The sequence below is a fragment of the Saccopteryx bilineata genome, chromosome 9 (genome assembly GCF_036850765.1).
Source record: "Saccopteryx bilineata isolate mSacBil1 chromosome 9, mSacBil1_pri_phased_curated, whole genome shotgun sequence".
Classification (NCBI taxonomy): Eukaryota; Metazoa; Chordata; class Mammalia; order Chiroptera; family Emballonuridae; genus Saccopteryx; species Saccopteryx bilineata.
In genome coordinates, this window is record NC_089498.1 from 63,664,704 (window position 1) to 63,677,632 (window position 12,929).

The following is a 12,929-nucleotide window of genomic DNA, read 5'->3' on the forward strand; positions in this document are numbered from 1 at the left end:
CAAGGTGCCTGCCAGAAGCAAACAGAAACACTAAGCATCAATTTATTCCTGTATGTAAACTTTCAGTTACCATAACAAATGCATAAAAATAACCTGATAAGCAAGGAATTAAGATATCCTGAGTGAAAACCAATAGGAAAAAAAACAAAAGAAACCGACCCAGAAAGACTTTATATATCTGAATTACTAATCAGAGATTATAAAACAGCTATGTTTACTCTTTTAATAACAAGCTAAAAGATAATATTAACAATGTATATAGAAAATACAAAGTGGCATAGCATATTTGAAAGAGTTAAATAAAAATTCTAGGCCTGAGAAACACAGTAACTAAAATAAACAACCTGGCATAAATGTGTAACAGCAAATCTGACAGAGCTGCAGAGAGAATAACGGAAATGGAAGATAGTTAAAAGAAACAAAAGAGTAGAGCAACAAAGACAGATAAAAAGGTGAAAAACACACCATAAAGGGTAATAAACATAGAGCACACAGTGAGAAAGACTAACAGGTTTAACAGGATGCTAGAAGAAAAGCAGGACAGAGAAGCAGAAGCAGTCTGAATAGACAAGTGAGATTTTGTCCAGAATTAAGGAAAACCACCAATCAATAACTTAAGTTCAAGGAGTTCCAAAAGCAGCATAAATGAAATTCTATACCTATGTCATAGTGAAACTTCAGAAAGCCTAGGACAAAGAAAAAATGAAAAGTTACCTTCACAGAAGTGACATACTGACAAATCATTTTCAACAGCCACTAAAAGCCAGATAGTGGAATTATATCTTAAATACTCAAAAAAAAAAATTAACTGCCAAATTTCTATATTCTTTAAAACATATTTTCAAGAATGAACAAAAATAGTTATCTTCACACAAAAACAAAAAATCAAGAAGTGTAATACCAGCAGAACATACTAAAAGAAATTAATTCTAAGTTATACTTCAAACGGAAGGAAAATTATACCAGATGTAAGGTATAAAATATAAGTAGTCCATATACACATATATGTAAACCTAAATAAATATTAAATGCATAAAACATCTTATGAATTTAAAAAGTCAAATAGAATTATAATACATAACAATAGCACCTAGGTCAGAGAAATAAGTTTATTTTAAAGTCCTTGCATTGTCTGAGGAAAAGATAAAACAATCTTTTAATTTTAGACTTTAATAAGTATTATTAATATTTCTAGAGGCAATTTCTAAAAGATGAGAAAAATAATTATAACTTTAATTAGAACAAGGAAAAACTGAAATGATGAAACTATCAATTCTGTAAAAGGTAAGACAGAACAGAAGAACCACCATGGATGAAATAGGTAAGATGAATAGAAAAACAGGATTTAAATCCACTGGACTGATTTAAGTCCAAATATTTAATATCCTATAACATGGGTTATAAACTATTTGGTATTAAATGCAAAATGACTAAATGCTCCAAAAACAACAAAAAACAAACCCCGCACAAATACTGTCAAATTGGATAAAAATTAAAATCTAATATATAATCCTGTTAGAAGCATATATACAACATAAAAATAGGCACAGTTTGAGGTAAGAGTGGAAGAAAATATATAATTAAAATTGTGTGAATCAAATAGCAAAGGCTTAAATTATATATAGCAAAAAAAGACAACTATGAGAACTAGAATAAATCCACAATCACAACTGATGTCCTTATACCTCTCACAATAATATAGAATGTGTAAACTACAATAATTATTTCTATACATTGATATATGTTTCCTTTGTATAAATAACAACTACCAATATCATCTAGAAAGAAAAGGGTTAAGATTAATTTAGACCTACCTTTTCTTAAATCTTCTGCTACCAACAGAAGGGTTGGCTTCCTTAATTTCAAATTTAAAAATAAACAGGTCTTTGACTGCCAACTAGAAGCGGTGAAGTCATCAATTTCAAGTCAAAGACAAGAATTCAGAATATACAAAATCTTTCTGTTCTCAATAAACTGGCCTCAGTAACAAATTTCTGGCATACAGCATAGAGAGAAGAAAATAATCTGCTCGTTTTGGAGGAAAAGGGATGAACTGATTTGAAAAACCCACAGATTCACTCATGCCTACATTATTTAAGCCAATATCCTCTTCAGGGGAACACATTAAAATAAAAAATTATTAATATTACCACATATATATTAAGATAACATATGTAATAAGTAAAATATAGATTGAACTTACCATTTCCATTAATAGACAGATTATGGGTCTTGAAACTGTCCTCAGCACTTTCCAAAGTCAGTGTAGTATGAGCTAGCAAATTATACTTTGCACCACTAATAGTGAGAAAGCAGACATGTTTTAAGTACTCTAGTATACATCCTGTTACATAAAATATTTAAATGTTCTACAACAAAAAATAAATCTCATTAACAAATGAGCATAGGACTTGAATAGACATTTCTCCAAAAAAGATATACAAATGACTAAAAAAAACATGCTCAAAATTACTAGTGATTAAAAAAAATGCAAATAAAAACCACAATGAGATACCATTTCATACTTATTAGGATGGCCATTATTGAAAAATAATAGTGACAAAGAAAAACAGAAAATAACAAACAAATGTTGGCCAGGACGCAGACAAGTTGGAACCTTTGTAAATTGATGAAGGGAATTTAAAATGATATAACCACTATGGAAAAGAGTGTGGTGGTTCCTCATAGAGTAGAAATAGAATTACCAATAATTTAGCAATTCTACTTCTGGGTATACACCAGAAGAAAGTAGGGACTCAAATAGATCTATGAAACCCATAATAGCAGAATTATTCACTATAGCCAAATAATGGAAGAAGCTCAACTGTCCATCCAAGGGTGAAAGGATCAACAAAATGTGTATACATACAATGGAATATTATTATTCAGCCTTAAAAAGGAGAAAATTTTGACTCATGCTACAACATGGATAAACTGCAAAGACATTATGTTAAATGTAATAAGTCAGTCACAAAGAACAAATACTATATGACTCCACTTATATGAGATACCTAGAAAAGTCAAAGCCAGAGACAAAAGTGGAATAAAGATTTCCACAGGCTGGGAAAAGCAAAAACAGCGTGTTACTGTTTAATGAGTACAGTTTGGGTTTGGGAAGATAAAAAAATTCTAGAGATGGATGGTGGTGATGGTTGCACAACTCTGTGTATGTACTTAATGTCATTGATATATATATTTTAAAATCATTTAAAAATGATTAAAATGGTAAATTTTGTTACATATATTTTACCAAAAGAAAAAAATGAAAATAAAACACATTTAGATGTTACAAATGATAAAGTTAATATATGTGATTAATCAACTCTTTATCTCTTTTTGTTATTTTATCTTAAGAAAATCTGAAGATTATTTGGTTTAACTTATGTTTCTTTTAAAGTATCTCCACTCAAAAATATTAACTGAATACCTATTATGTGCCAAGTCTTATGCAAAGTGATGGGCATTAATGGTAAATAAGACTTAGTATTATATTCTGAGGCAAGAGAGAAGAAAAAATCAAATGTTCACATTTGAAAGTTATAATGCAACTTTTTCTATGAAAGAAACAAAGGATATAAGAATACAGAAGACCGCCTGACCAGGAGGTAGCACAGTGGATAGAGCATCAGACTGGGATGCAGAGGACCCAGGTTCGAGACCCCAAGGTTGCCAGTTTGAGCGCGGGCCCATCTGGCTTGAGCAAAAAAAGCCCACCATCTTGAATCCAAGGTCGCTGGCTTGAGCAAGGCGTTACTCAGTCTGCTGAAGGCCCACGGTCAAGGCACATATGAGAAAGCAATCAATGAACAACTAAGGTGTTGCAATGTGCAACGAAAAATTAATGATTGATGCTTCTCATCTCTTTGTCCCTGTCTGTCTATCCCTGTCTAACCCTCTCTCTGACTCACTCTCGTCTCTGTAAAAAAATAAATAAATAAAAATTAAAAAAAAAATATGGAGGACCTCTGTTAGGTAGGGGGGAATTGGGAAAGGACACTCCAGAGAACTAACAGTTACGAATAAAAAAAATGGAGCCAAGCAAAGAATGCAGAAAAGCATTCTAAGCACAAACCAGCATGCACAGAGGCTAAAAGAACATGAATATGGATGAAGCACAGCCAGCCAGTGGGAAACATGGCACAACACAGGCTTGGAAGTGCAGGGCTTAGATCACCAAGGCTGTGAGCCTTGGAAGAAAGGCAGATTTAATTCCAGGTATAATGGGAAGTCACTGGAGAAGGGTAATGATGAAACCTGATTCGTATTTATTTCCTGAGGGTAGGAATAAATCTCCTTCTAGTTTAGCAACTTTAAAGATTTGGAATTATTATCTGTAGTAAGGGAAAATGAAGGATTTCATTACTAACCCCATTTTTTTCATTAAGCTTCCTTTGTTAAAATAGCACTATTACCGAAGTATCAAAAATTTTTAATAAATTTCATATCTTGACACTCTGGGGTGATAAGTGAATTTTTGTTCAATAATAATTGTTATTTTTCTGTGCTAGTAATCTTAATTTTATTTTGAGACTCTTCTTGACATTTTAATTTCCCAAAATAGTAAAATCTTAACATTCAAAACATTAAAAAGCCTGTTATAAAAAAAGGAGGCAAGCAAATGAACAGCCATATAGACAAACTTTGGAGAAAAAGAGAAAAGTCTGATGGGAATCTGTGTTAATTGTTCCAGCTTATGTGTTTTATAAACATTTGTCTCTTACTAAGTCTTTAATAAAATCTTTATTACAAGAAAAAATATTGTATGTATGTATGTAGTAGGTTTGGAATGCATGCATTCATGCGCACCTTTCGTAGATAATGCGATACCCCACAGAATGTTACTCCTGTTAAGAACACCTCTTGTTTTTGTTTTTCCAATTATATTGAGAATTAATTGACATACATCCTTGTATAACTGTAAGGCATACAGCATGAGGGTTTGATTTACCTTGGTTTTAATATGCAATCGTCATAGATTAGAAATGTCTCTCAATACTCAATGTTTTTTGTCAGTGTTTATAGAGGAAAATCTATGTTTCTGTTCCTAAAACTTTTTTAAACAAAATAACACATGAGTAAAGTTTCAAGTTACATTCTGAATACAATTGGTATAATGCCAGACTCATGTAAAATTTTGGAAAAGTTCACTAAGTATCAACAAATATCCAATGTTGCTAGAGCTAAGAGGCACCAGCCTCATACTCAGCCTCTTACCTCATTCTCTACTACATATTATTCATTTGTCCTGAACAAGTTATCTATAGTGTATTTCAAAATTAACTTTTATTCCCCTAGTGTTAAGACAATGAGTTTACCTCCCTGCAAGAAGTTGAGGAAGTATTAAAGAAAACCGTGAAGAAAGAAACAAAGCATTTAAGAACAGAAATCACAATATAAAAGAGCAAACATCACAACACACAAACTGTCTATTAATATTAACAATCATATTAGCTGTTTTGGTGATTGGGGTGTAATATTTTAAGCATTATATCAACATGACAACTTGTCACTGATATATACATTTTTTTGAAACTACATTACCATTTTCCCCACTTAAAATAATGGAAAATAGACTCCCTTTTAGCATGTTAGTGCTGAACCTGTTATTTTCAGGAGGCTATTGACAGCAAGTGGGTAACTGCTGAGACAGCGATGCTATGTGCGTGTGACAATAGGCTGGTGTGGCTGCAGTACTGTGGGGAAGAGAGAGGGGGAAGTCCAGACGTAAGTGGGGGCAGACACTATACATACAGTGCCATGTGGGCCATGGTAAGGACACTGGATTTTACTCTGAGTGAAATGGGAAGCAAGTGGCAGGATGTGCTTGCTATAATATCTGACTTTTATTTTTGATCCCTCTGGTTGCTGTATGGACAACAGGCCACAGAGGCCAAGAGAATGAACATGGAGATGCCAACTAGAAAGCCACTGCAACTGACCAGTCAAGAGCTGATGCAGGCCGGGAACAGAGTGGTAGCTGGTGGGGTGGTGAGAAACAGTAAGAATCTTGATGTATTCTTAAAGTTGATCCAATGTGGACAATGGGTAGACATGAAAGAAAATAACTAGCCAAAGACAACTGCAAGGCTTTTAGCCTATGCCAACTAGAAAAAAAAAATGTTATTAACTACAATGAGGCTAAGAGAAGAATAGCTATGGGAAGTAAGAACTAAATTTCGGACAAGTTCAAATTTTTTTTTTTAGCTATCTAGATGGTATAAAGGGCAGGAAGCTGGATATATGAATCTGGAGTTAGGAGAAAAAAATACTGGAGAATTAAATTTAGAAGTAACCAGTACTTAGATAAAACTGAATGAAAATTAGAAAGTTAGGCCTTGGCCAGTAAGCTCAGTTGGTTAAGAACACTGTCCAGAAATGACAGGGTTACAGGTCTGATCCTCAGTCAGGGCACAAACAGGAAGCAACCAGTGAATGTGCAACTGAGTGAAACAACAAATGAATGCTTCCCTTTCCCCTCCCCTCTCTCTTCCTTACCTTCTTGTCTCTAAAAATCAATCAAACCATCAATATCCTCATTACTCAAAACATAAATAACCAACCTATCCTGGATAAGTATTAATATACAGTACTTGTTTTACAATTCAATCTAATTTAAGATGCATCATAGTGGCTTATTAGTACACCTTTTTGTCAAGTAAATAATTGTTCTCAATATTACCAATTTTTACAAGATGACTGTTTATGCATATTTTCACAGTGAAAAATAATGTACTAAATAGTTCTTAAGGAGCATAAAGTAGTCAGTTCAGCTAGTAGAAGAACTGGGAAAATTTAGCTAAAGGAATTTCAGTAAGCTAAATTCCACAAATAAAATGAATAAATGAAATCACATGAGGGAAGCATGCTAAAAATTACCAAAAATGTTCACTGTCTTCTTTTAGATCAAACAATACTTTATGATGATATTTCAAGTTACTTCATTTTTAAACTATGACTAATTACAATGGTAATGCTTCCAAAACCAACAATGATCTCATTTTTAAAACATTCTTGTCAGGATAACATTTTCTTACTAAAACATTATATTCATTTTTTTTAGCCAACCCTAATATTGAGTTCCCAAAAGTTTAATCAGCTACATTTTTTAAATCAAATAGGCCAACTGTTGTAAGATTGGGTGGGGGTTATCCAAAAATGTTATGAAAAAATAAATCACTACTTTAAATTATAGTCTAAATAAAATACACTCTTTTGTTTAAATATATATATATATATTTTTTATTCATTTTAGAGAGGAGAGAGAGACAGGGGGGAGGAGCTGGAAGCATCAACTCCCATATGTGCCTTGACCAGGCAAGCCCAGGGTTTTGAACCGGCGACCTCAGCATTTCCAGGTCGACGCTTTATCCACTGTGCCACCACAGGTCAGGCAAAATACACTCTTTTGTGAAGAAGAATAGCTGTATTTGGTCACATGCCATATTACTAGAGAAGATATACATAGCTCAAATTTGATCTTTTGTGCCCATTTTGGATAAGAACTAAAAACTGTATTAGCAATCTTTGCAGGGATCTTGAACCAGATCACTGTTAAATAAATAAAATTGGTCCCCTAAGCATTCTGATTATTAATGCTGTTCTCAAACTCTTACATGATGCTGAAGTGGTCAGTTAAGGAAGTATGGGTAAGAGCAGTCTTGGGCTATGAGTTTAATCTCATATACTCGAGAATCACACCAAAAGTGCAATAAGATGCTGGTATTTGAATATGATTTGGTGAAATGTTGTAAAAGGTCTTATTCATCTTTTGGCCAACTTGAATGGTAATAAATGGCATGCAAGATTCATGGGAAATGTTAGTCAAGAAAATTACTGTTTGGATTCAGATATAAACCAAGTAGAATGACAACTCTATAAATAGAAGAGTGAATACTTCAAAACAAAGATGCCAATCCCTAATAAAAAGAACTTAATACTAAATAATTTTATCCTCAAAAATTCCTCCAGGCTTCAAACAGGAATATAGGTTAAATACAAGTTCTAATATCATTTGGGTTATCTTCTATGAAATTATAAACAATGATTTTAAATTTTAAAATATATGTTTACATTTTATAATCCTGTGCAGTTTCTACACTGCAGTGCTTCAGAATAAGTTTGAAAAAAAGAAATTCAGAAAAAGCACTGGTCTTGGGCCAGTAAAAATATTAACAATGGTAAGAACTACATTTATTAAATGCTTACTGTATGCTAAGTTCACAAATTATCTTTTGGAATCTCATAATGATCCTTTGGAGTTAGATATAATTATATATATATTTTTTTATATATAATTATATATATATAATTTTATATATATATATCTTTATTATATGCGGATTAAGTGTCTGTCGCCGATAGCTTATTGGTTGCTTGCATAACTGTACTAGCCAATGGGGTGAAGTTGCCACAGCATTCAAATAGTCCCGCCTTCTGGCATGCCACCTCACAAATTGAGGTTAAAGATTGGAGCAATTATTATGCTGTTAAGAAATCTTAACACCAGAAGGGGTCTTTGCAATGGTACAAGACATTATTTTTCTCCAATTGAAAAATAATGTCATAATAGCTGAGTCTTTGGCTCCTCTAAAGGTGAAATACATGTCATTCCAAGAATTGATTTGGCTCCATCTCAAACAGGGTTGCCGTTTCAATTGAGACGTGGACAATTTCCTGTAAAACTTGCCTTTGCTATGACCATCAATAAGTCTCAGGGCCAAACGCTTAAGCGTGTTGGCATTTTTTTACCTGAGCCTGCATTTGGACACAGTCAACTTTATGTTGCCTGTTCAAGAGTTCGTGAAAGAAGGGATGTAAAATTAAAAATAATTGATGGTCCTCTGCAAGGCGAGCTTAAAAATGATGGAAAGATCTACACAAGAAATGTTGTGTACAAAGAGATCTTTGACATGTGAATTAACATTTTATTATTTAAATCACCTTTATTTATTGAGCTAGCGGTGGCTCTTAAGAAATGTACCGCCAGTGGTTTCCTTCATTGCACTCTACTTTAAGCAATTAAGCAAGTAGAAGGGGGAAACCCCGTGGGGAAGTAAGCAAAGGGGCATCCTCGCCGCCTGCCCTGGGTAATTCAGTTTGAATTAGCAGACACCTTTGCACAAATCATTTTAATTACAATTTATAATATCTAGAACAGTGGTCATTTTGTATGACCGCCGGGCTTTCTAGTGTGTGTGTGTATGTATATATGTATGTGTGTGTGTGTGTGTGTATATATATATATTTTTTTTTTACAGAGACAGAAAGAGAGTCAAAGAGAAGGATAGATGGGGACAGAGAAAGATAAGAAGCATCAATCATTAGTTTTTTGTTGCACATTGCGACACCTTAGTTGTTCATTGATTGCTTTCTCATATGTGCCTTAACTGTGGGCCTTCAGCAGACTGAGTAATCCCTTGCTCAAGCCAGTGAGCTTTTGCTCAAACCAGATGAGCCTGCACTCAAGCTGGCGACCTTGGGTCTCGAACGTGGGTCCTCGGCATCCCAGTCCGACGCTCTATCCACTGCGACATCGCCTGGTCAGGCTAATTACATTATTATAATATCATTATTCCCATTTTACAGAGGGATTATAGATGGTTGAGCTAAAGTACCCTTCAGCAAATACTTGGCACAATCTTAACCTAAAAACTTTTTAAATGGCTCTAATTCTAAAAGAAAAAAAATCAAGTGCCCCTTTTCTCTTTTTTAATGACATTTACATTAGGAAAGTTTTAACTTCTATGACTGTTTTTTAGTGAATGGGACATGTTCATGGATCTTGAAAGCATGTTAATAAATCATAAAAAGTATTTTTTTAAAACTGAACATAACCAGAATTTAAAAGTCTGATAATTATACTATAAAGAGCAAGGGCTAAATATTGCTTCATAAAATATGCTTATGTAGTAGTGTCCTAATGTCATAATGTAAAATGTATTTCTTACCATTGTGTCTCAATCAAAATAGACTGAAAGCCACAATGGTTGATAGAGTCCCAAGGCATTTTCTACATGAAATATATCTGACATGAAGTTATTTAATTACATTGTGATGATTGATACTTCCAGGAATTATACCTTATTTTGTTTTTTAATTATAGTAAAATTGGCATGCTGAAGAGCCTACTCTACTAAGACATGCAAAGAAATTCTAGGAATGTAGCCTGATCAACTGTTTTCCCAAGAAACATAAAACAATTAGTGAATCAACAAACACAATGTTTAATGAAAGTATCTACAAGAAACCAGGGCTCCTTGATGAAATGATAATTCTAAGTCTGGGCAAAAAATACCAGATAAAGTGGATCATCTTGTGTTATAAAGCAAAGAAGCTATCAGAGATTAGGCTGTGTCAAAACCATGCAGGAGTCAGCTTAAAAGCTTCCCAGAGATCAACTATGGGACAATTTAGCTTCAAAGAAAATAATACCTGTAATAGATTGAGACAGAAATATATAAAAATTTAAGAGTTCTAATAAAAGATAACATTGATCATCTCCATGATTGCCAGTGTATCAATTTATTATTCTAAAATTGGGTAAATAAAAGAAGCAGGTATTTTTTCCTGCCTTTTTTTCCATCAGTTTTTTGTATATATATCCAGAGAATTCACATGACGGGAACTTCTTTGAGAGGATTCCAGGTTAAAAAAAAAACACAAGCCGGGTGGATCCTGGTCGGGCGCATGCGGGAGTCTGTCTGACTGTCTTTCCCTGTTTCCAGCTTCAGAAAAATACAAAAAAAAAACAAAACAAAAAAAACCCCACAAGACAAACTGAGAAAGTCACCAAACCATAATCCCTGATGAAATAATGAATTCCAGTAATGGCTGCTAAAACCATTAAATAAAAGATTGATAGGGAACTTTGTAATAGATGAATAAGGCTGGCAAGATCTGAACCCACTGATCAATTTTAACCTAACTAAAAGTGGGAAAAGGCCTCCTAATGAGAGATAGAAGGAAGCACATATAATCAATAGGAGGTATCATTGCCCTAAAAGAGAACCTGAACCTAATCAGTTCTCTACATCCACCACCCACCAGTTGTAGGAAATGCAGAGGGTAGAGAAAAACGTTTTCCTGAGACTCATGGACACAGATAAAAGTGAAGTGTTTACCAGGGAGAGGGGGGCACGGGAGAGCATTGTGGGGAAGGGGAGTAAAGAGGAACAAATATGAGGCGACAGAAAATGATTTGACTTTACATGATGGGTACACAACATAATCAACTGTTCAAATGCTATAGAAATGTTGACTTGAAGCCTATGGACTCTAACTGATCAATGTCACCCATTAAATTTAATCTTCTAAATAAAATTTAAAGAAAGAAAAAAATGTTTTAAACAAACCACAAATATACAATTAGCTAAATTCAAAATATAGAAAATTCTACAACATCTAGTTTCTTCAATAAATAATAGCAAAAAAAAAACTAGATGAGAAATTGTTAATGAATAAAAGAAACTTATAGACTCACTATAAAGCAACATTGTAGACCTTGTTCAATCCTGATTTGCACAAACAAATCATGAAAGCACTTTTGCAGAATTGCAACAATTTGAATACAGACTAGATATCAGATGATATTTAGGACTTATTTTATATTTGTTAGGTATGATAATAGTAATGTGGTTTTGTGATAAAGATAAAATATTTTTAAAAATCTGTAAGAAAAAAAGCATGACATATAGAAATCCAGTTAGCAGACTGATCTGTAATATATATACTTTGACATATAAATAGTTCCTTTCAAGAAAAACATTTCATCTTTCTGGTAAATACTGGAATTCAAATCACTAAACACACACTGTCACCCAAATTCTTACTTTCAAAATAAGGTATTAATGCTAACTCAGCAGGGTAAATGTCAGACAGCAAGTTTTGTTTCTGCTTCAGGATGCTTTTTCCATTTAAAATGTAAACATACACTCCACATACAAGACTTTAAAATGTCATACTACATAATTATACTATGCCACTATATGTATTAAAAACTTACGAAATAGCAGGATTGAAGGATAAACACGTTTCGTGATTTTCCTGAAGCATTGAATTTATTTTCTTCCCTGTCGCTTTACCTATAGATGTCTTCAGTTTCTTAGCTAATTTTTTTGGTGTGTTGGTTATGGAAGATTCTTCTGTACAGCAACTATATACTTCCACCTTTATCTCAAAGTCTGGCCTTGCTTCATTACTAAAAAGAGTATTCATAATGTTAGGAATTTAACTCAGTAGAAAATGAAGTTATCCTCTGGTGTTTTCATAATTTAAAATTAGCATTTGAAATAGGTTTATGTCAATATACGTTAATGAGACAGGATCTGCCGGTGTTTATTTAGTATCTAAATGAGAGCATCACTGTAACTTCAGAGCTACCAGTTTCTAAAGGAGGTCAATCTTAACTAAATTTAACAAATATGTAGACATATTACTTAAAGAAAAAGAATAAAATGTTTTGCTGCCAATGTTATTTCTCCTTGTCATTCCTTTATCACACCTATTTTTAGCTATTTACATTATATATATAATTTCCTGAAATGACTATTCCTAAAAAGTTTGAAAACAAAAAGACAAAAAAGGAGAAACAAAGGTTTCTTCTGCTAAAACCTTTAATTTTCATAGGCACTTACAGTCCACTCACCACATGCAGCTACCTCCCCCTGAAACCCATCTTATGTGCCTAATCACTCTAAAAGAACATTTCAGTATTTGGTTATATAGGGGAAACAAACAAACAAAACATGAAGAGATAGACTCAAGGCATAAATTTACTTGAGGACAAGTGCTGTCTTAATCTTTGTATTCTTAACCTAGCATAAAGGTACTCAATAAATATTTATTAAATTAATATGCAGAAATTCTACAATTTCAGCAAAGTCTGGCTTTACCCTTTTACAGACACAATGAGCTACCTTTCTTATGAAACA

General features: G+C 33.2%; 1 protein-coding gene across 2 annotated transcripts in view; it reads right to left on the reverse strand.

Moving 5' to 3' along the window:
* The window catches only part of RTKN2 (rhotekin 2), a 73,752-nt gene that overhangs the window by 31,038 nt on the left and 29,785 nt on the right, over nucleotides 1–12,929 (reverse strand). The window contains exons 6-8 of one of the 2 annotated variants that reach the window (XM_066243682.1): nucleotides 12,002–12,196; nucleotides 2,204–2,298; nucleotides 660–686 (exon numbers count right to left, since the gene is read on the reverse strand). In XM_066243682.1, the coding sequence (XP_066099779.1) occupies nucleotides 660–686; nucleotides 2,204–2,298; nucleotides 12,002–12,196 (317 nt within the window). The remainder of the gene's footprint in view (nucleotides 1–659; nucleotides 687–2,203; nucleotides 2,299–12,001; nucleotides 12,197–12,929) is intronic. The other variant, XM_066243683.1, reaches the window with a different exon arrangement.